The sequence below is a fragment of the Nilaparvata lugens genome, chromosome 5 (assembly GCF_014356525.2).
Source record: "Nilaparvata lugens isolate BPH chromosome 5, ASM1435652v1, whole genome shotgun sequence".
NCBI classification, from domain to species: Eukaryota; Metazoa; Arthropoda; class Insecta; order Hemiptera; family Delphacidae; genus Nilaparvata; species Nilaparvata lugens.
In genome coordinates this window covers 18,617,010-18,641,639 of record NC_052508.1, presented here as the reverse complement: position 1 = coordinate 18,641,639, position 24,630 = coordinate 18,617,010, and the positions used below count along the sequence as shown (strand labels likewise).

The window sequence follows — 24,630 nt, the reverse complement described above, 5'->3', positions numbered from 1 at the left end:
AGATCGCTTAAGTTATGTAAAAATGAGCAATTTTATATGACTGATAAGTGTGCCTATCAGTCACTAAGATTTCCATTCTTTTCCTAAATAAATTATTCGCTTTATTATTACAGTTTAGTAGTTAATAAAATTAAATATCGTCAAGGCAAGATGGAAGTAGTTAGGTGAACATATTACTTTCCTTAATGTGGTTATTTGCAAATATCGAATTAAAATCATTCAATTTGTTTTAAACGAGATCTTGAAGTATAATTTCTCTGCGTTAAGATTGTGTTGAGGATTCATTCGTGGTAGAGTTTGATGGTGGCTGAGAAATCTCAAATCTTCCTGTTATCTCTCATGGCTTCCAACAAAATCGGAGTTTTCTACCTGAGAATGCAAATGAAATAATTTCATTTGACTTTTTATCTCCAGGAAATGCCAAACCAACCAGCGTTGCAGTGGATTGGGTTGCCCAAAATCTGTACTGGACTGAAACTGACAGGTCTGGACCCAAACCTAAGGGCAGAGTGATGGTAGCCAAACAGGATGGCCGATATAGGAGATCACTTATCGACACCGGTAAGTCAATTGATAAAATTATTAAGATTGTTTGGTTTATAGCTTTAGTTGATGACAAAGACCCCTTCAAATATTTGTGAGGCATCTTTATTATTTGAAAAGGTTACTATGTCAGTATATATAGTTGAAATTATTTGTCTGAACTATAAAGTGGTCAACTATAGATACTATAAAGTCTCATCTTGAATGGTTTTTGAGGCAACTTCAACTCATCAGGAGCTGATGTAGGTAGTACCTTCTTCATAACATTATTCTGACGCTGTATTAACTTTGTACAATCTGGCTATTCATATAATGCTGTTACAATCAGAAGATGCTGTTACATGTATTGAATCACTTTGCCTCTTATTCATATTGTAAATTGTTCTCAAAATAGTTCAATTATTATAGGTGTTTATTCATCAGTTGTTAGTTTTGAGATAGAAATGAATTTCATTATAATGTTTTAACTATTCAATTTCCTTATTTGTATCTTACTGTTTCTCTCGAATCAAGTCTTGTAATGTATTTTAGTGGTGAAATATTCAATTGATACTGACCAGATCCTGACCAACTTCAGTGTACCTTGATAAACTAATCGGAATTTCTCTGTGAAGTTTGTTAAGTTTGTTAGATAAATAAATGATTTGACATCTTGTGAGACCGGACTCTATGTAGGCTATCGATAAAATAATATATATGATATTATTTTCATTTATTCAACATAGTTGAAGAGTGCAATCAATATAAAGTTGAATATCGTTAAAACAATATGGAAGTAATTTGGTGATCACATCACATTCCTTAATTCATCTTGGTTAGCAAATATCAAATTATTGAATTTTTCTAGCAAAAACATTTTACAATTTACTATGAAATTCAACAACTTTTTGAACACGAAATATCGAAAGATTACAAATCAGACCACGAATAGTTATTGTTAACTATTAACTTTTCAACTTATTTCTTACTGACGATGATAAATACATTGTGTTAATAATTGTTGTGTGACCAGGACTGGACCTGCCAACATCAGTGGCTCTGGACCCGCAGCTGGGACGCATGTTCTGGGCTGACGCTGGCATCACGCCCAAGATCGAGACGGCGTGGATGGACGGCAGCAAGCGGCGACCTCTAGTCACCGACCGCATCAGGCATCCGTCTGGCCTCACCATAGACTACGCTCGCGACCACTCGCTCTACTGGGTCGACACCAAGCTCAACAACATCGAGACCATCAGACAGGACGGCTCCAACAGAGTCACTATACTGGCTGGAGGTGGGTTCACAAACAATTTAAAAACAATAGAATAAATAAATATGCAACGTGTACCAAACAACAGTTTCTATGAGACATAGCTTATAGGATCTACAAAACTGCCCTATCACTAAATTATAACTATAATTTAGTTTCGCTATAATTCATTGATTATCTAGTTATTAATGCGAGAAACAGTGGAAGAAGACTGTCTTGTTTGCACTCATATCTACAACATCAATGCAAACATCTTTCTGAACTTGATAGATGGCCGTACACAGCAATGTACTCAATACGGCTCAATTATCGTTTCACATTTACCTTTGCACACTAGTTGCATAAATAGTTTTTGGATGAGCTTAGGAAAAGCTGTACTGCTTTGCCAGTGAATTTACATAGCAACCGGCTCCCACTCTTCAGTCTTATATTCATTCGTTTTAAATCTATAAAAATAATTTGTGAATTCACGATGTGAAACATTCATATTATTTGAAAAAAATTTCAAGTGTGCAGTTGGAAAGATCAACCTTAATAGAAATATCAAATGATTATATCAATGAGGTTTACACAAATGTTAAGACACATTAGATAATGTTCAAGATTGGAGTAAAGTATGCTGATGGGAAGTACCCTCATTTAAAGATTTATCAGGACAAACTTATTGCTGTTATATTGTGAATTTGATTATTAGTTTTGTCTTTAATGGATGTTGGAAATGGTTCAACTCTGACAGGGGTTGTGGTCTCTTGACTTTTCTTCAATTTCTCAAATGTCTGTTTATACTGTTGTGCGATGTTTATCAATTCTTTTTCTTCTCTCGCCTTCATCAAGGCATCCCTGTAATGCTCCAGCAAAGCGTTCGGGTTACTGATATTCTTAGTGGTCGATTTCATCTCCTCAGAATCAATTAGAGGCTTTTTAGCCAACAATTGGAAGTGCTCTATGAAATTCAACTTATTCAAAATCTCATCAAGTTTTGTATCGGCCTTTATTTGAGGAACAACATGGGTTTGTTCGGAAAGTTGTCGATTCTCCACATCCTTGAGTCTCTTTTCCAAATGACTTATCTCTTTTGAAAAATCATCGTTGGTGATCTTTAGGCTTTTATGTAGTTGTTCTAAGCTATTCACTCTATTTTGTATTTGCTCACACTTGGTCGCTAATGCAATTATTATAGCTGGTTTGATATCATTCGAATCGATGTTAATCCTTGGTTTACTTGAACCTTCTCCAGGTTCAGATGAATCAACTGATTTCACAGATTCAGTTGAACTTCCACCTCTTATAGGCTTAAGATAGCCTTTCTTTATCTGCGATGTCAATTTGCTTTCGCTTGATATGATATTGATTGTTGTATTAAAATTTATAAATGTTAGCAAACTGCTTGTTGTGAGTTTTGAACTTTTCGTTGCTAATTCGGTTGAGTTATCAGTTAAGAGTAATGCTTTAAGAATGCTCAATTTATCCTCCATCCGCATTTTATGCTCTAATTCTCCTGCCACAGTTTTCTCGGTGAACGTTTCTCGGCCAGTTGCTCCTTCAGTTTTTGTGATTGATTCAGATATTATGCTCTGTATCCTATCTCCTGTATTCTCCAAATCAGTCTCAGAATTTTTCAAAGTGTATGGAGCATAATAGTTGACCATCATATCATCACCTTCGTGGAAATTACTCGCTTCAGAATCGCCCTAAAAATAAAGACGTATATAAATTATATATTATTATATAAATTATATTTTTATTAAATTCAACAACATCGGAGAAAAGTATTTTTTTGTAATTTGTTACAAGGGATTAAAACCAGTATCTTTGAGGAGAAAATTTTTCAGATAAAAAATTACATAGCTTTGATCATTATTGATATAAAAAATGAAGATCATGATAGTGGAATTAATATAATTATTATGAAACATATAGGCTACGGTATTGAAAAATAATAGCTCTAATTGAATGCGTTACAACACGCCAGAGTTATTTCTTCACACTTATCAGTATCTCATTATAAGTACGATGATTAGCAAAATTATGAGAGATAAGAGATTTGAGTTGAATCAACTTTTAAAGTGTTGATGAAAAATATCCCATCTGTGATAAGAATCCTAACTTTGATTATTAATCTCTGATGATGGGTGACAGTTGAATGTATCTTATGATGTTGAGAAAATAAATCAGATGTTCTGAGGAGTAATCCAAGATTTCCCAATATTCGAGTTTGCGTCAATGATTTGATATTACTAATGAAAAGCTAATAAAAACTTTGACTATTGGAAATATAATTATTAAAAAATGGCAATTACCTTCAAATCATAATAGCTTCCATCGTTTTCAATTTCAAAACTTATCACACTTAAATTGGGAATTACTAATGTCATAAAAATTAATATCCAAAATAATTTGTTCAACTCCATCGTTTTGATTATATTTAAATTTATTGTTAGATAAATAAAAATGGTTTCCTTGGAGACTATCATCCACGAGGCAAATGTATGAGGTCTACTGTTTCATTAACAATTCACGACAAATTTTAAATTCATGAAATTGTTGAATCAAATAGCCCGATTCTAGTATGAAGAAAAAATAAATTTAAAGTTATATGTGTTATTCAAAATTCAATTCAATATTACCCTCTTTATCCTACATATTCATTTATTAGAATATGTTACAGGTTTCGGTCGATTTCTTTTTTAGCTGTTATTTATTATTTTATCAATGCAATTTTTAACATTGTATTGCTGTGATTCTTTACAGAAAAGCTTCACCATCCTCTGTCTCTTGATGTGTTCGAGAACAACCTATTCTGGACAACCAGAGATAACGGCGAAGTTATAAAGCAGGACAAATTCGGTAGAGGCCTTCCTGTAGTTATAGTTAGAAATCTTGTCAACCCCACCGGAGTTAAAGGTGAGTCAGGAAAAGTGCTCAAAATATAAAATTATTGCTCTCGTGTCATTGACACTAATTTGGTTTTCTTCTGAACTTAGTCGACCATAATATTATAATGCTATACCTACTGTATTTTGAAATTGGTCAGTTCCTCTTAAGCAGAAGTTGCAAAAAAGATATCTTCCAAAAAAGAGATTATATTGATGTTTTATAATGTAGATTGATTGATGAATTCCAGGCTTTCTTCATTATGTAGAAAGCTGATTCATATTCTGCTGATTTATTCATTATTGCTGATTTATACGATTATGTCAAAGTATATGTCAATTATACTCTTAATAATAGTTATCAAAATATCATGAATTGATCACGTAAAAACAATTCTGTATCTTCCAAATATATGAGACTCCATTCCTATGCTTTCTAATCAAAATAATTGTTTAATTGAAACTGTCGTTATATAAATAAACTTCTGTGGTGAATTGGGGAGTATGCTTCCACAATTTCTGTCGAAACGTTATTCAATGACAATTTATGTGTATTACCATTTGTAATTTTTGTGGGCTCCACCACTTCCCAGATGGGAAGAGAAGTTACAAAGGAGATACACAGCTGAAGATGAAAAAGTGGAAAAATCTACTGTAATAATTGCTGGATGGTGGGGAGACTGAAAAGCTCAATAACCCTGGTTGCTCAGCATCTTCTCTTCCAGTCAGCACAAATTGGCTTCCAGGTGATTTGGCTCATATAAGCCATTATTAGAGAATACAATTATAATTCCAATATGGAATTATGTTATATTCTATTGAGCAATTATCAAATAAAATTTTATTTTGATTGCCTGGGGGACCGTCATAACACTTCTATGAATGTAGCTAGCCTATAGTATATCTATATCTTATTGAAATTAAATTGAATCATGTTGGACTAGTAATATTACTTCAATATATAACTGAAATTTGTTCTTCCATTTATCATGTTAGAAACATCAGGTAAGAAAAAGTTTTGGGCGAATAACCTGTTCGTTCATCTCGAATTTTGTAATTAATTATATTGTCAATAAATAAATAACTGATTGAATATTTTGTAAAATGTATTTATTTTTCAGTTTACCATGGTGCCCGTTACAACACATCACTGAGTGATCCGTGTGACAAGAACCCGTGTTCGCACTTGTGTCTGATCATCCCAGGCGGCCATCGGTGCTCGTGTCCAGACTCACAGAGCAGCCGCATCATCAGTGACATCAACTGTGATGCTCGTAAGTTCAACAATATTATATGTGTGAGACCCTTCTTCTTTTGACCTTCACCATCTTGACCTTGACCTTCAATTTAATTATCTTATCAAATTGCAGTCTATTATCCTTGTGCCAATACCATATGCTTCGTATGGAAATAAATATTATAAAATTGAAGTTTATTATCCTTCTATATTAATATCATTAATTTTAATCATCTGAGTGTCTATAATCTAAGTACGGTACTTATCAATCATCCTTGCTAATCGAATTCAATCAGCGTGCCTAGTGAGATTAGCCATGACCTGTCAGCATTCCTTATAAATGAAATCTATGCATCTTATAAAATGGCATCTTTGCTATTCAGTGTATTCAGTCAACTCTCTTAGAGACTTCTTTTGAATACAAAATGGAAATTATTTTCAAATTTTGGAGGCGTGATCCTATATACGATTGACTTCTTCTGGGACTCAAATAACCAGATTGAGTTAATATATCGATTTATGTTTTTCCCAAAGCTGATTCTCTTTTTGCATATAGAACTATGTTTATATCCTCTACTATTTCTTATTGATTTTCATTGTTCGAATACTTTTGACTTTCATAAATAGCCAATTAAATTACTGATATTCTATAATTCACTAATTGATTGATGTTTTGTTTATGTGCTATTCTTTGTCATATTATAGAAATTGACAATTTTATAGGAATTGACTCTTATGTTTTGTTTATATGCAATTCTATGTCATTTTATAGGAATTGTATTCAGTTATCGTGTAACTGTTTTATTTATTTTTTCTTATTTGTAAAATAGCATCATAGTACACTTTTTGAGATCTTTTTAATATGAAATAAATTAAAAACAACTAGTTTCGATGCTTACATCATTTTCAAGATTTTTTTCGTTTTTTTATTATTGCAATATTTATTCATTCATTTCAGTTATTAATTTACTCATTCATTACATTCACTTGTTACACTCACCACTACACCACAACCAACCCTCACTACTGTGATATTCATTTTAAAATGTCATTGGTTGAATTGAATACAGTTATTGTAATTGTATTGAGTTGTATAACTGTTTATGATGATTGTTATTATTGAAGTTTCCAATTGTCATGAAAATGTACTTTAAATGAATAAAAACATTATTATTCTCATTCAACCAATGACATTTTAAAATGAATATCACAGTAGGGAGGGTTGGTTGTGGTGTAGTGGTGAGTGTAACAAGTGAATGTTATGAATGAGTAAATTAATAACTGAAATGAATGAATAAATATTGCAAAAATAAAAAAACGAAAAAATCTTGAAAATGATGTAAGCATCGAAACTAGTTGTTTTTAATTTATTTCATATTAAAAAGTTCTCAAAAAGTGTACTATGATGTTATTTTACAAATAAAAAATAAACTAATAATGAAATTTGTGTTGTTTTTGCAGCATCGGAGCCCGCCCTGACAGCACCACGCATCTGCCAGTGCCAGAACGGGTTCTGCGACGAGGATGAGAAGGGCGACCTGTTCTGCAACTGCTTCCCCGAGTTCCGGGGCGCACTCTGCGACACGTACGTGCAGCGGTCGCGTGCGCCCGGCATCGGCAGTATGGCGGCGCTCATTCCGCTCACTCTGATCCTGGTGGCGCTGGCCGCGGCTGGCATCTACATCGTCATCCGCAAGCGACCCTTCGGTAAGGGCGCTGGCCTCGGCTCGCTCACCAACTCGCAGAGTGTCTCCTTCCGTCAGGGCACCAATGTCGAGTTCGGATCGCCCACTTTCTCTAACAACGGCCCGCCTATTGTAAGTACAACCATCTTCCTTGTTTTGATTGTTTTCCTTGTTTTATAGGCCAATTGTATAGCCTATAGTGAGGTCCACGTTATAATGGCAGTATTCGATTACAATTGGTGATACTATCCTTGTCTATCATTCGACAAAGCTGTTTTTTGAACAATGTAGAAATATAACTGACTAACAAAATATTTAATCTCAATTTTTATTTACTCTTATGGCTTTTATCGGTAGAGAGATCCTTTCGGATGTTCTGCCTTGCCGTATTACCCAATGTCATTTCCTATCAACACTCAAGTTTATAGGTTATGTCTTGGGTTATTCATTTTTCTCACTAAAAATTTGCACTTTCACTTTCTGAGTTCCTATTTTATAAATTTTAAAATCAAGAAAACTATTTTCAAACACAAAATCACATTTAAAAAGCAAAAACTATAAAAATTTGATGATAATATTGAACTGAAAATTTCACATTACAATTTTTTCCATGGCAACCAAAATAGTTATTCTATTATACATATTCATTATTCAAACAATGAAAAATATATTTTCTTGAATAAAATATAATTGGCTCTTTTCAACAAGAATGAACACTTAATATTACATCAGATATACCGGTATCAGCTGTTCTCTATAGAAGGCAGTGGCCGGGCAGAGAATCGGCAACGCTTTTCTCTTATCTTTCTCCACTGCCATTTTAACGTGGACCTCACTATAACATTCTGGCTCTGCCTAATTTATGGCCCAACATATTACCTAACATTCTGACATAGCTCTAGTATTTTTTATTATTTGGGTGGAATAAATAATTAAATTATTGAATCCGAACATGTACTCACAGAAAAATTCAAACTGGAATTGTCTTCAAGTAAAATATTGCTAAATTATAATTCTGAAACAAGGAATTGTATGATTGTATAAGGCCGATATAATTTTTTTTGTTTATTGGTCGAAAACAGGATACAAGTCATTCTCAAGAAGGGTCCACACTTGACTGTTCGACAAACATGTTTATTAAGGACCTCAATAGACCGATATTTTCGAAATTACTGACTTACAATGTTATTCTTTAAAATAGTATCTCTCGTAAAATTTTAATTTTTTTCTATTCATTCGACTTATTCAATCTTGAGATCATATTTACAAAACCCAGTCTATCAATTGAGTGGTAAAACTTAAGAACCGAAGACATCTACTTATATTTTTTTTAAATTTAGTTGCTCCTCCCAAACATTCAGTTAAATGGTGTTGTTTATAATGAAATGATAGCAACGCGAATGGGAAAAGACGCTTCCAGTTTCCATCGCGTTGCTATCAACCGGTTATTCTTTGTTTGTTAGCAGCTTTAGACCCGTATACACCATCTCGGTTTAAACTGAGAAAGACCCGGAATAACACATGATGAATACGTCCATACATTATTGTAATCGTAGATTAGCGTTAGACATGGATGGTGCATGGGCCTTAGTGATGTGCACTGACAAAATTATTTTAATCTGTTAACAGGAACCCCTAGACGTAGAATACAACATGGCCGACATTAGTGCTAAGAACAGGGACTTCAGCAATCCAATGTACGACGCGTTGGGCAACATAGAGACGACGGACAACGGCAGCACGGTGGGCGGAGGGGGCATTTACGAAGTACCGTCTGACGTCACGAAGGGCGCCGGCAAGATAGTACCCGAACCGGCGTCGGCGGTGCTAGCGCCGTCTAGTGTCATCCAGCGAGCGTCGCCGCAGATACACGTCAGGCATCGAGACCTCGACCCCACCTCCACCGACTCGGGCAAAGACACGCAGAAACTCGTCGAAGAGGACAAGTCGGACTGTTGATATTTCGAGACGGTGTGCACCACACGACACACCAAATCATTGAACACTCACTTTCGAATCGAGTCAAGTGACAGCCTCAACTATGACTGATAGATTTTACGCCTGTCCAATGTACAATAACACACAACTCTCACTCTACCCCCCCCCCACCCCCAGAACTTGAACAAATATCTGCTATTGTTATATGATTTAATGTTATAATTTTATCTTGTTGATGTTTATTGCAAAATTTTAAACGTTTATTTCTAGACTGTAAGTAATGCGGAGTTTATTCAAGTTCTTTCAAATTATAATAGCATCTATTTTTCCTACTTCACCGTAATGTACTTATAATAATAATCAATATGACAATGAACCTACTGCACCATAGTAAACTGTTGAGGTTTATGAATATCCATAACAAAAACTGAAAAAAGATTATAATGACGATGTTAGTTATGTTTATGATGAGTTCTGTAGTAAACTAGGTTAATGAATATGCATTCCACTCCTTATGATTTTGACAAATTGAAACCACAGTAATTTGAATCCACTGTACAATAGAGAATTGTTGAGGTTGATAATTATCCTTACAATTTTCCTGATAGTTATGACAAGAATGAAACTGAATGATATTGATGATGATGATATTTATATAATGATTAATTGACGAGTCCTGAAGTAAACTGTGCTGATTAAAATGTATTACATTCCTTTTAATTTTGACAAAGAGAGAACTACCTATAGGAATATGAATTATTGTAATATCAACAAAACGATAATTCTAAAATTTATTGATCAGTTCTATAGCGAACAAGGGTGATAAAAATGTATGTAATGTCTATTGCTTTGCAGAGGTGAGATTTGCTTTTCATTTCTACCCGCCTCCTTTTTCTTCTGATTCAACACTTGAAAAGGCGTTTGATTAGAAACATTTGTGTTCTCTTTCTCGTCCGCTCCCCTAGGCGAATATTCCTGATGTGTCGTAGATTGGTTTGAGAGATCGGATGTCTTTGAGAACAGTTTCGCCAGTCGATCAATTTCCAATTGCCGAGGAGAGACGACTGGCATACTGTTGGAATCAACAAGCCTTGTGCGTTGAGGCGACTTTTGAGTGGAGTTGCCGCCAAGCACTGCCGAGCCGGTTGTAGACGCCATAGCAGACGCCAGTCGCTGCTTCTCCAGCTCTCTACAGTTGACCAACACCACCTCTCCATGTGGTTTTCGACGACGACGACGAGTTTCAATCACCGAGGAAGCGTTAGTTTCACATAGGATGTCAACAGGTGGCTGCACTGGCATTTGTCTATTGCTTTGCAGAGGTGACATTTGCTTTTCATTTCTACTCGCCTCCTTTTTCTTCTGATTCAACACTTGAAAAGGCGTTTGATTAGAAACATTTGTGTTCTCTTTCTCGTCTGCTCCCCTCGGCGAATATTCCAATTTCAAGCATTGCTGCTTATAATTAATTTCCTTTCTTGCTTCTGCAATTTTTTTAGTTCTTTCTAAAATGAATTTATCCAAATCTGACGAATTCAGCATCTTTGAACGTAGGCTATTTCCAATGTTTCACTAGGCTTATCCTATCACATAAAATTACAATCGTCTATGATCTGAAATTTCATTGGTTTCTACATGCTATTAATTGATAATCTTCTCTAAAACATTACCTAAACTAAAGTCAACTTCAAAGATTCATAAAAATTTCAACGGCTTCAGTGATTCTTGTCCATGGATTGGAAACCAAAAAAGATAAACTGAAAAGCTTCAATAAAATATACTAATATACAACTGTTACCTGTTTGCAAAATGATCTATATTGTCCGTGAATTACATTGATAACAGGAGTAGCTAACTTCTGTATTGTGGTAAATAATTATTATGATTGAGTTGTGTAAGTTTATTCCATTTTGAAAAGTAAGAACTATTAATGATAAGAGATATTTATCGCTGTTATAATGTTAGTGCCAAGTTAAATTTCAGTTGCAAGTCAATGATTGTTAATGATTTGCTGTCTAATCTGTTGAATGTTGATCTGTGAACATGTTCTATCACGATTTTAATTGCATTTGGAAACATATTAGACTGAAAGACAATTTTATCATTATGTGAATTGAAGTGATATTTTATAGATAAGAATATGATGCTATCGGAAATACGTTTTGTAGTATTTCAGATAGCGGCTGGTATTTTTATACTCGGTTGAGGTGAGTCCAGTGACCGTTCTACTGGAGGACTTCTAAAACGTATTTTGTATTAATTGTGAGGGAGAGATTACTTTATTGAAAGTTGTACAGTATAATATAGTTATTTTAATGTAAAAAAGTTATAAAAAATTGTTTTTATAATCAATGATAGTACATTTCCTTTTAATACTTCTCCCATACTCCCTTTCACAACAACGAACTTCAAGGGCCAATCCACATGAGGCGTTCTTCAGACGAGTCGGCAGGGCAGGAAGCTCTCCTATTGGTTGATTATCAGCTGATTCCCGAACGCGAATCGAATCGGAGAGCTTCCTGCACTGCCGACTCGTCTGAAAAACGCCTCATGTGGCTTGGCCTTGATTCTCAAGCGAATCAATTGCAAACTGCAATATTGTATCTTCAAAGAGATAACATGAAAATTTGAATAAAAATGACGTGAAAAGATGATTATTAAATCACTTTTATCGGTTTTATTTCAAAATTTACCGTTTGACATATTGTATTTCCTAGTTTTAGAACTGGAATCAAATTTGCAAGAATCAATTTTTTACTTTTACAGCTATAAGTAAGTATGAGTATGAAGTTAATGTGACAGAAAACGGCTGTTAGATAATTAGGTACTATTGAAGAAGTAATCATTTTGTAGATAGGCCTACATGTATTGGAAAATTTTCAGTTGGATTGAGCATCGTGACCCAGTTCTATAAACTTACGAATAAGGACCAAAATAACAATAAGATGAAGAGGACACTCTGTCAATGGGAAGTCTCTTAGTCATACCATTTTATGTATGGATGCAATATTGGAGTTGAAAGCAATTGGGTTTTCATTATTTCTATTGTATCATTTTTATCTATGAAATCGCCAGTTTATAAACAATACATGCTGTTGTGTTCGTGAATACATGAAAATCCCCATTTTATTGCGTGTCCTCTCCTCTTTTGAATAATAAAACCCTTAATTAGGTAGCGGACGCTTGGTAGACTTTTAATGGTCACGAAAAGAATGACACCGGACTTAAGAGGCCACCTTTCTTACAGAAAAACTTTGAGCCAATGCTCATCTAGTTTTTGCTAACTTTATGTGGTTCTGATTGCTGAGGCGACAAATTAATAGTGAAAATTTTCAAGCATTAGCCTAGTTTACGTTATAAGGAATGTGATAATAAAGATTTAGTTCTGTCTTACTGTATTTTTATTCTAATAATGATTGATTAATTACAAGTATAAAAATAATACAATCTATGAGAACATTATATAAGCTACTGTATCTCAGTCATCATGGTTTTACTTCTGACTATGCATGTAGTGCACAACTTCTATGCCAACTTCAACCATGATAAGGATAATGATCATCCATTCTAATCTTATGTGATGGTTATCATTCAAGTGAGAAGAAATCAAATCAACAAGTTCAAGACAATGGTTGATTTTTTCATTAACTACTTTTGATCTTCGAGAAATTGAAAAATAATTACACATTTTCAAATAGAGAGTTTCTAATTCTTCTCTATCCCAATAGAAATCTGGAACAACCACAACACTACTATGTAGACATAACCTAAAAATTGAAACTTGAAATCATAACAGCTGTTAAATTTAGTTCTATAAAATTTACACAGAGCACACTGATGTGTTGATCAGCTGTGTTCCGGTGACTGAATTCAAAAAACGACAACATAACCTCAATTAATTTTATGTGATTCACTAAAATTTAAAGTCCGTTTGTCGGTTTTTGTTTTTTATTTGATGTTTTTAAATTATATTTACAAGAAAATCAGGTTCTTATTCTGAGATTTGGACAGTTGAATATTAATCGTAAGTTTTCTGTTCTAATACTAAGAATACTGTAAGTACAATTGGTTGTAAATGCAATACTAGAAAACTTTATTATTGCATTTTAAAGTTACAAGTTGAGTTAATCAAGTTCATTATTTTGATGAAGTTTTTCAAACATTATCAGTGGCGTACCCAAAATGAAACCTAAATTTTTTTGTGCTTAGCTTCTGATACTATATTTTTGTTATATTGTACTATGTAAGTCGAGAAATATATAAGGGATGAGATAATAGCATAGCAATGATAATAATAATGAGCTATTTTCTTATAAACAGTGAGTGTTCTAGTGCGTAGGGACTAGATAGCAGGGGATAGAGAAACAGATAGCACTTCAAAGTTAGTTCACTTTTTACCATTCATAAAGAAATTCAATATAGCTTATATTGCTCTAGTTGATTATAGTGTTTTATTCAGTTTCATGCATATCCTTAAACAAAGTTTCAGCAGCTTCTTCTAGAGAGTACCCCCGAAAATTTCACAGTTATTATGAGGGGGCGTAGTTTTTATCATTAGTGTCCAGGAGGGACACATCCCCCTAATATTTGGAAAAAATGTTTTATCCCCCCCCCAAACAATTTAAGTTTAAACACTCGGGTAAAAATCATGTAAATTTGAAAAAAATGTGAATAAACTTAAAACTAAGCTAGCTAAAACTAGCTTGTTATCTAATAATGAGTAGGCCTTCTGCAAAATCACAATTTTTTTTAATAATTGAATGACTGTAATAAAATTCGACTCCATTCCCACATTTGTTATTCATTCAGAAACCAAAAATTTTCAAGGAAAATTGAAATAATAAGCGGCCTACTGATCACCAAAAAAACTTGAATGGAATGTTTGTTTTATTTCGTATAATATTTTGAAAAGTATATTTTCAAATTTTTTCGGGGGAGGACCCACGGACCCCCCTTTGGTGGGGAATATTCCATATCCCCCACGCCCCCTGATGTCTCCCTCAAAGTTTAGATGCTTTCTACTCCAATGTTATGATCCCCCATAAATTTTTTTCTGGCTACGCCACTGAACATTATATATTAATATTGTTTCTTGTTAAATACTCTTGTAGCATTCTATAGATGTTTGAAATTAAGTTGAACCAATTATTAGCTTTGAGCTTTGTACCGGTACTTTTTAAAATATAGCCTTGTACTTGGAATATTAAATCATGTACTCTGATAACTTTCATATTTGTTTTTCCTTGAATTAGGACGCAAGATGAGAAAGAATAGCAAGATAAAGATTAAGGGGAAAAAAGTAGTTCTTGTTCCTTACAGAAAACAACATGTCAAAAGGTGAGTAATATTTTTCCTTTATCATAATGATATATAAGGTTATAATAAATATTTTAGCTGTACGAAAAATTAACTTAAGGTTTTTTAATAATTCTTATCAATAGTTCTTGAATTGTAACAATTGAGATTTAAAGATTAAAATGTTTTATTGGCAGAAATAATTGATCAACAATCATTATTATTTAATATTTAGTTTAAATTTACACTTACGGTAATGACGTAAAGTCACTCTTAATTCAGTACTTTCATAGTGAGTTATAAAATAACGTTGTAGAAACAACTTGATTAATTTCATATTACGATGAAAAATTGGTTATTATTTAGACTCATTAGGCCACAAATCTCGAACACCACAGTGAGACACCAAGTGTCCGGGCGAATTGCACGCATTAGTTCTTTTTGCGCTCATTACATTAGGATCGCCAACTGAAACATCAGATTGTGGCGGCCGACTAGTGTCTCACTCGGATCGCCAGACCGGCAACCAATCCTGATATCTCAGCTTGTTTTACACACGGCCACCACTGGTGGTTTCAGTAAACCACTAAGCTGGGTCGCCAGTAACCTCAGTAAGACACTTTTAATTCCTCCCTCTACATTCATGACCATTTTACTAGATAGATGACGTAAAAAAGCAAGATGACAGGTCAAATTATGTTATCCTTATTTTCATCAAAATATTCCTTCACTGAGTAGAATGGATTTTTCTTCAGCCAGGTCTCATTTCCGTTTCTAAAATCAATACCCTGCAGGTTTTTCACACTAACAGGTATGTCGTTGTATAGGCGCAGTGTAAAGATGGAGAAGCAATCCTTCCTCTTGTTGGCTCTGCAGCGAGGTACGTCAATGTCAAGTCTCCTCTTTGTCATATGTACATGAAGATTAGATCTCAGCATATGACTGTCGTCGGTGTCCTTGACATGCAGCAGACTGGGCAGTATATACTGGTTAAAGACTGTATAGCCCAGCTCAACAAAGATTGGCCTACAGTGCTCACGATGTCCCGCTGAGGTGATCACTAGAAGTACTTTCTTCTGGAGCATCAGCACATTTTTGCAGATCGCCGCATGCGTCCACAACAGGAGTCCATACAAAAGATGGGAATGGAAAAGGGCAAAGTATATCATCACCAAATGTTTTTTTGCTGAGGAGGGCCGTGAGTCTACACAGCAAGTAGACTACCACTACCTCCGTAAACAAAGCCGTAGTGCATTCGTGTGACGTCAGTACAGGTAGGGCTCCTATTCCAATAAAAACACTAGCTGATTTAGATCAGCTGAAATCAACGAATTGGTGTAGGAGCCCTACCTGTGCTGACGTCACACGAATGCACTACGGCTTTGTTTACGGAGGTAATGAGACTACTCGTGCCATCCTGGTGCAAACTCCATTGATGTGGCCTGCCCATGTTAACTTGGAGTCAATAACAAATCCCAAAAGCTCCCAGTGTTGGTCGTGTTTAAAGCAAGCTTGGAGAACATTGAGTCCCCAGGATCAGTTTGAGTCCGAGCTCGCGACTCCATCCGGGCGCGAGAATCTGATGATTCGGCTGCCGACCCCAGTATAAGGAGCGCAATGAGAACTTGTGGATAATCTACTGGAACTTTCAATTTAACTGTACTTACCTTACAATTTCTACCATTTTCTTATCATTTGTTGTTGCAGATCTTGTCAAATTACATTTGAAATGTCTAGTGTTTTCATTCTTGTGTTAGGTACAATGAGTGGATGCAGTCCTCGGAACTGCAAGAGCTGACAGCTTCTGAACCTCTTACTGAAACAGAGGAATACGAAATGCAACAAACATGGCTTCACGATGATGATAGTAAGTTGTTTGAAGTAGGCCTATATTTTTTGAAGTTTCCGAACATTAATTCACTCGAGGTGAAACGTAAAATTACTTTATTTTCTGTGTGTTCTGCTCTGTCATGGAATATGACCATCCTTTCACAGAACTGGAAAAGGTCTTTTGATACTTATGAAAGGTGTTAAGTTGGAATTTGAAAAGCTGAAAAGTTATTGTAAGGTTACAGCGGCTACATGACTTATGGTTTGATTGAGTTGACCGTTGGTTCGGAACTTGAAGCTCTGCTTGAAATATAAGATCAATATGAGTAATTAAGATGTATAAATTATATCAACCTACTCATATCAGAACAGTGAGGGTCTTCTTAATAGATAATTTTTTATCAATTGATCTCTTATTAAAAACTGTATTGATTTAAATATTTTAATTCACTCGAGTGAACCTTACACACATGGGCATGCAATAATTGTCTAGTACCGGTAAGGTATATTAATGATCACTTACAAATACTTAAATTACGACATAGCAGTTCGATTTTTATGATTAAAAGCGATTAGCTTCTACTCACGTTTGTGGATCTGGAGCGCTGTCGGACGCTGGGCCCACGTTTGAGTGTCTCGGACGGCCCAGCGTCCAAAAGCGCTCCACACACGTGAGTAGAAGCTAATCGCTTTTAATCATAAAAATCGAACTGCTATGTCGTAATTTAAATATTTGTCAGTGATCATTAACAAACATTGTAGAGTATATGAATATTTGAATTTGAAATTTCTGTATTCTTTTCATTTTCTTGATTTTATTATTATACTTCCGTAATGCAATAGAGGATATAATCAGCATGTTTGTTTGTTTGTTTGTTTTTAAAGCTTCCCAGAGACTCTAATCAGAGTATAGGAATTGTCATAAATTTATAATACACTAGCCGTCAGGTTCGCTTCGCTCGCCATATCCGTCTAGCCAGGGGGCTCCGCCCCCTGGACCCCCGAATGGATCGTCCAAGAATGAGATCAGCAGGCTCGCTTCGCTCGCCTGCATTTTTCATTTGAGCATTTTTATCATATGTTAGGACGATCCAGTCGGGAATCCAGACTAAACGGATATGGCGAGCGAAGCGAGCCTGACTGCTAGTAATATAATATTCCCAGGATTGAAGTAGCAGTGCCCAATCAATTTTTCCGCGATAAATGCATTTAAATCTTCAACTTGGTGCCAACCTAACAAAGTCAACTCAACTTAATGCCAACCTGACAAAATTATTAATTTAGTTGCCAGTTAATAACTGTTTCGAAGAGGTACTCTATCTAGATTATAGTTCTATAGTAACATATGATATGGAAATTTCAATTATAATTAAGAGATTGGGAGAAGAAGAATATACATGCTAAAAGACGAACTTTAAACCCTTAAAAACAACCCTTAGAGTTAAAATATTGCCAAAAGATTTCTTAGTGCGCCTCTAAAGGGCCAACTGAACATACCTACCAAATTTGAACGTTTTTGGTCCGGTAGATTATAGTTATGCGAGTGAGTGAGTGAGTGAGTCACACGAATGCACTACGGCTTTGTTTACAGAGGTAATGAGACTACTCGTGCCAGCCTGGTGCAAACTCCATTGATGTGGCCTGCCCATGTTAACTTGGAGTCAATAACAAATCCCAAAAGCTCCCAGTGTTGGTCGTGTTTAAAGCAAGCTTGGAGAACATTGAGTCCCAGGATCAGTTTGAGTCCGAGCTCGCGACTCCATCCGGGCGCGAGAATCTGATGATTCGGCTGCCGACCCCAGTATAAGGAGCGCAATGAGAACTTGTGGATAATCTACTGGAACTTTCAATTTAACTGTACTTACCTTACAATTTCTACCATTTTCTTATCATTTGTTGTTGCAGATCTTGTCAAATTACATTTGAAATGTCTAGTGTTTTCATTCTTGTGTTAGGTACAATGAGTGGATGCAGTCCTCGGAACTGCAAGAGCTAACAGCTTCTGAACCTCTTACTGAAACAGAGGAATACGAAATGCAACAAACATGGCTTCACGATGATGATAGTAAGTTGTTTGAAGTAGGCCTACTCGAGGTGAAACGTAAAATTACTTTATTTTCTGTGTGTTCTGCTCTGTCATGGAATATGACCATCCTTTCACAGAACTGGAAAAGGTCTTTTGATACTTATGAAAGGTGTTAAGTTGGAATTTGAAAAGCTGAAAAGTTATTGTAAGGTTACAGCGGCTACATGACTTATGGTTTGATTGAGTTGACCGTTGGTTCGGAACTTGAAGCTCTGCTTGAAATATAAGATCAATATGAGTAATTAAGATGTATAAATTATATCAACCTACTCATATCAGAACAGTGAGGGTCTTCTTAATAGATAATTTTTTATCAATTGATCTCTTATTAAAAACTGTATTGATTTAAATATTTTAATTCACTCGAGTGAACCTTACACACATGGGCATGCAATAATTGTCTAGTACCGGTAAGGTATATTAATGATCACTTACAAATACTTAAATTACGACATAGCAGTTCGATTTTTATGATTAAAAGCGATTAGCTTCTACTCACGTTTGTGGATCTGGAGCGCTGTCGGACGCTGGGCCCACGTTTAAGTGTCTCGGACGGCCCAGCGTCCAAAAGCGCTCCACACACGTGAGTAGAAGCTAATCGCTTTTAATCATAAAAATCGAACTGCTATGTCGTAATTTAAATATTTGTCAGTGATCATTAACAAACATTGTAGAGTATATGAATATTTGAATTTGAAATTTCTGTATTCTTTTCATTTTCTCGATTTTATTATTATACTTCCGTAATGCAATAGAGGATATAATCAGCATGTTTGTTTGTTTGTTTTTAAAGCTTCCCAGAGACTCTAATCAGAGTATAGGAATTGTCATAAATTTATAATACACTAGCCGTCAGGCTCGCTTCGCTCGCCATATCCGTCTAGCCAGGGGGCTCCGCCCCCTGGACCCCCGAATGGATCGTCCAAGAATGAGATCAGCAGGCTCGCTTCGCTCGCCTGCATTTTTCATTTGAGCATTTTTATCATATGTTAGGACGATCCAGTCGGGAATCCAGACTAAACGGATATGGCGAGCGAAGCGAGCCTGACTGCTAGTAATATAATATTCCCAGGATTGAAGTAGCAGTGCCCAATCAATTTTCCGCGATGAATGCATTTAAATCTTCAACTTGGTGCCAACCTAACAAAGTCAACTCAACTTAATGCCAACCTGACAAAATTATTAATTTAGTTGCCAGTTAATAACTGTTTCGAAGAGGTACTCTATCTAGATTATAGTTCTATAGTAACATATGATATGGAAATTTCAATTATAATTAAGAGATTGGGAGAAGAAGAATATACATGCTAAAAGACGAACTTTAAACCCTTAAAAACAACCCTTAGAGTTAAAATATTGCCAAAAGATTTCTTAGTGCGCCTCTAAAGGGCCAACTGAACATACCTACCAAATTTGAACGTTTTTGGTCCGGTAGATTATAGTTATGCGAGTGAGTGAGTGAGTCAGTCAGTCAGTCAGTGAGTGAGTGCCATTTCGCTTTTATATATATAGATACAGTAATACAAGAAACAAAATCACACAAAGGAACCCTCTCTACACACAAACTCTTCTGTGTCAAAAAAATTTTCAACTCCTTCTCAATCTTCACAATTTTTCAAATGAGTAGGAAGTTGTCTAATAAATTTAAGGCCTACATATGTAGGTTTTTTTTTCTCAAAAAGAGCTGTTCTATGATACAGTGAAGCATAGTCTCCTCTATTTCTAGTATTGTATCCATGCGAATCAGCATTTCTAGTCATTGTCTTTCTTCTAACATGCATAATCGCCTCATAGATATAAATAGAGGGAACGGCTAGTATGCCTAATTCTTTGAAGTGGTTCCTACAGGACTCTAAAGGCATAATACCTTTGATCGCTCTTACTGTTTTTTTGGAGCTTAAACACCCTCTCCAAATTCTGGCACGACCTACCCCACACAATAATGGCATAGCGGATGTGTGACATTATGAGTGAGTGGTAGACTGCCATTGTGAGTTTGGTATCATTCAATCTTCTAATTTGTTGGAGTGCAAAGACTCCAGATGCAATCCACTCACAGAGCTGATCAGTATAGCAATCCCAAGAGAGATGCTGATCCAGAGCCACCCCTAGGAATTCCACGAAATAAGGCTGGTTAACATTTTTTTCATTTATCTGTACATTAATAAGTTGATTTATACTGGAATTATTTCCATGTGTAAACTGTAAAAATGGGATTTCGATTCATTAATTCCTAATTTGAGTTGAGAAAGGTACTGGGCTATGGCATTGATGTTCATGAAAGATTCTATTTCTAACACACTTGCATCCTGAGAGCTGCAAATGTCATCGGCATACATTTAAGTTAGGCGCACACTGAACATCATCGGACGGACGGCACGCATCGGAGGATTAGATTCGATGCATTGTTTTCAATTGGAGTGCTCATACTTATACGATGCAGATAGGTATGCGCACTCCAATTGAAAACAATGCATCAAATCTAATCGTTCGATCCGTCCGATGACGATCTGTGTGCGCCTACCTCAAAACTCTACCCTGGGATATAACTTTTGGCACATCATTTACATATAGCAAAAACAACAAAGTGCCAAGTATACACCAGCCAAGTATATACCCTGTGGTATACCAGCCTTCACTGATACTCTATCCCTTGTTATTTCCACACACTGATACCTATCCAGGAGATAGGACCTGAACCATTCCAGTTCAATACCCCTCACACCCACCAACTCCAGCTTCCTTAACAAAATTGAATGGTCAACGCAATCAAAAGCTTTGCTTAGATCCAGAAAAATTCCAACAGCTTTCTCACCCTTATCCATCATATCAATGACCATCGTCATTATATGAATAGGTAGCATACATTGTAATTCATTGTTCAAACTCAATATTCAATCGCTTCCAGAGGGATTCTGTAGATTTTTTCCATCAACTTAAAATCCAGAATCCGCCGCCTTCCATCCTACCCATATGAGATTATGCAACTTCATTTTTATTCAGTTTTTTAAAATATATTTTTGGTGCGAGAATTTAATTTCCTCCAATTCTAAAATGGATAAATTTATTTATTCCAGAATGTACTTTCATTGTTCTCAATAAAGAAGTACTCGACAGCTCAACATGTGAAGAAGGTAAGAAATTTAAACACATTCAACTCTAGAATAAATAATTCCATAATATTAATTTCATTGTATTGAAAATAAATAAAAAAATATCAAATTACCTGATTTATAGATTTTTAAAGACAGTACCTAGTCTATTGTAAATATTCCAGTATTCAGCCACGTGCGTAGCCTGATTTGGAAAAGATTCTCATGAAACCTATAAAATTGCAAAAAAAATAGTGATCTTCTAGAACTGTTTCTTTTTATCTTAGGGATCTAGAGAATCTTTCAACACATTCTCAATTTTCAACTAGACTGATTTGTATTTTTGTTCAAGCGGTTCTCTCTAGACGGAAACATATAAATGCTACATATTGTGGGGGGCATTTTAAATGTTATTTCACAAAATTCACACACTAAATTCCAATCTCTACTTGAACCTCTACTTAAATCATATTCATCCAATTGTAAGATTGAAATTGTCGGCCGGAAATACAATTCTTCATTTTTGAAACTTATCTATTGTAAAATTTGTTTTTAGCTTGTAGCACGTTTAAATGAACATGCTTATGGAATTTCAATGTTTTTGGGATTTTCATGGGAATCTGTTGGTGAAAGTGTTAACCGGTTGAATTTCGGTTCTCTATAGATGGTACATTCCAATATTCAATTATTATACGTTTCACTGACTAAATCATATTTTTAGACGCCATGATTGGTGATACGAACATGTATCTTACGACTGAAGATGGGAAAGTGAGCGCAGAGGTTGGAATTATGATTGCTGAATCAACTGTCAGAAGAAAAAGAATGGGATGGGAAGCAATACTCCTTGCTATGAGATATGGTGAGTCAGCAAAAATGTATTTATTTCTACTTATTTTGTTTAAATTTTTGCAGTCACCACATATTGTTCATGAGTGGCCTATTAAAAATACGTAATAGTGAATGGTGTTGTGATTAGTTAGTCTCAACATGTAGTTGAATTGAAAAAAAAGGATTGCAATGAAACCTTACATTTCACATCTAGGTTCTCCTCATATACATTTTATGCACAAGATATACGAAAATCAATGCTTCAAAATGTTTATAAAGGATTATGCTGCAGATATTAATTTGAGATCCTATGTTCCTATATTGATCAAGTGTGTTGAAATAATGTAAATAAGAAAAAGGTACGGTATGGTTTGCCTATAACTTATAGTAATTGCCTATGCCTATAATGTTCATTTGTAATTTCCAGGGATGGAACATCTGAATGTTGATGTATTTGTTGCGAAAATCTCTACAAAAAATTCGAGGAGCATCAATATGTTCGAAAAAATGAATTTTGTGAAAGTAAGTAATGTCACGTGATTTTATATAACAAGTTTAACAAATTTGAAATTACCTTACAAACTTTCTGATGTCTATTTAGAAACATGTTTTAATCGTTACCCAATCATCTAAGTTGATAAGTGGTTCAGATTGTTTTTTTAATATTTCATATAGGCATAGAAATCTTTTTCATATTCACTAACATTAAACATGATAATTCGAGGATTATAGAGGATCCAAGTATAGAAGAAATATCTTTTCAAAAATATTATCTTCTGGAAATGATCCAATCATAATGTTGCTACTGCAATGAACCAAAGAATTTTTTTTGAAAAACTGGTACATGAAGATTTATTTTTAACATATCAATAGCTCCTTTGAAATGTCTTTTATTGCACGTATTTTGGTAAGATAAAATTTATTGCACTGATGTATCAGGAAAAGTGATTAAAATTTGGCTTGACTATTTCAGCCACACCTAATCACTCATTACTACTCTTATTCAAACTGTAAAAGCTGTGATGAAAAGATTTTGCTCTAAAAAATAATACAATTCCTTTCAAAATTGACTTACTAACTTGTTAAAATGATATCACTGTTTTTTCAAATTTTTTCAGGAGAGTGAAAGTAGAATTTTTGAAGAAGTTACACTTATACGACCAGTGACAGTGGATTGGGTAGAATGGTTGAAAAAAGAAACAGAAATTTATGTTATTCTCGAAACCGAGGAGAACGTTTAATCCCAATATTCCAAACAACAATCTTCAACAGGTAATAAAAAACTCATAACTTGAAAATAATATAAAAGTGAAAAATAACTAACTTAGACTTATGTTAAATATACAGATAAATTTGTTCTTATATTGTTACTCTCAAGAACTTATTGATTATATTGTCAATGAACCATTCCATTTCGAATTGAAGATGGTCACCATCCACTTCCAGAAAATGTAATTTTCCAGCTTTATCCATCTTTTGAAGTCCAAGTCTGTCCTGTAAATCGAATGAGGGGAATATTCAATGAGAATACAAGAACCATTTTCTGTTCAGAAGTTTCATCTGGACAGTTCAGTAATGCAAGAGAAACAAATTCATCGAATAATCCTGTATTGAGTAACAAATGATGGGTTGACAGATGATAAGATAATGATTCAATAAACGTTCAGTCAGTCTTTCCTTGTGGAAAATTGATTGAAAGTGATCTAATGACACGTATTTGCTGCTCGTAACTATCCCTCATCTATAAGACGCTTATTGGAAACCTCAGTCAGGACGAAAGTGACTGCTGACAGTGCACTGGCTAATGCACTGAGAATTGTGATTGTATTGCCCAATTAACTAAAATGTCCTATTTTTAACATTACTATTTTCTATGAGGTTGACGCTCACAGTCAGGCTTTCTAGGAAAGGCTCAAGACAAATTAGGTATTGGTAAAGATTATAACGATGAGAGGTGAATGGACTAAC

The 24,630-nt window shown here is 34.8% G+C and overlaps 3 protein-coding genes across 5 annotated transcripts in view; 2 read left to right on the top strand and 1 right to left on the bottom strand.

Moving 5' to 3' along the window:
• The window catches only part of LOC111044632 (low-density lipoprotein receptor-related protein 2), a 247,182-nt gene extending 235,302 nt beyond the window's left edge, over window positions 1-11,880 (top strand). The window contains 6 exon segments of the mRNA XM_039429403.1: window positions 415-561; window positions 1,556-1,819; window positions 4,547-4,699; window positions 5,790-5,942; window positions 7,367-7,722; window positions 9,220-11,880. Of these exon segments, the coding sequence (XP_039285337.1) occupies window positions 415-561; window positions 1,556-1,819; window positions 4,547-4,699; window positions 5,790-5,942; window positions 7,367-7,722; window positions 9,220-9,549 (1,403 nt within the window). The 3' untranslated portion in view covers window positions 9,550-11,880.
• On the bottom strand, window positions 2,262-4,482 carry LOC111044637. Its single transcript, XM_022329838.2, has 2 exons — window positions 4,096-4,482; window positions 2,262-3,486 (listed from the first exon to the last, which is right to left on the bottom strand). Exons 1-2 carry the CDS (start codon window positions 4,267-4,269, stop codon window positions 2,446-2,448), a joined length of 1,215 nt encoding a protein of 404 aa, XP_022185530.2. The 5' UTR covers window positions 4,270-4,482; the 3' UTR covers window positions 2,262-2,445.
• Window positions 11,881-13,376: 1,496 nt separating the features above from the next.
• LOC111044642 (N-acetyltransferase 9) lies at window positions 13,377-24,024 on the top strand. Of its 3 annotated transcripts, none has more exons than XM_022329846.2 (7): window positions 13,377-13,552; window positions 14,781-14,865; window positions 16,581-16,690; window positions 21,817-21,873; window positions 22,553-22,693; window positions 23,090-23,184; window positions 23,781-24,024. In XM_022329846.2, the coding sequence occupies exons 2-7, from the start codon at window positions 14,789-14,791 to the stop codon at window positions 23,901-23,903; spliced, it is 603 nt and encodes a 200-aa protein (XP_022185538.1). In that variant the 5' UTR covers window positions 13,377-13,552; window positions 14,781-14,788; the 3' UTR covers window positions 23,904-24,024. The 3 variants fall into 3 exon arrangements, with proteins under 3 accessions (XP_022185538.1, XP_039283761.1, XP_039283762.1); XM_039427827.1 differs by having other exon boundaries at window positions 13,435-13,583; XM_039427828.1 differs by lacking the exons at window positions 13,377-13,552; window positions 14,781-14,865; window positions 16,581-16,690 and adding an exon at window positions 18,588-18,718.
• Window positions 24,025-24,630: the final 606 nt, after the last annotated feature.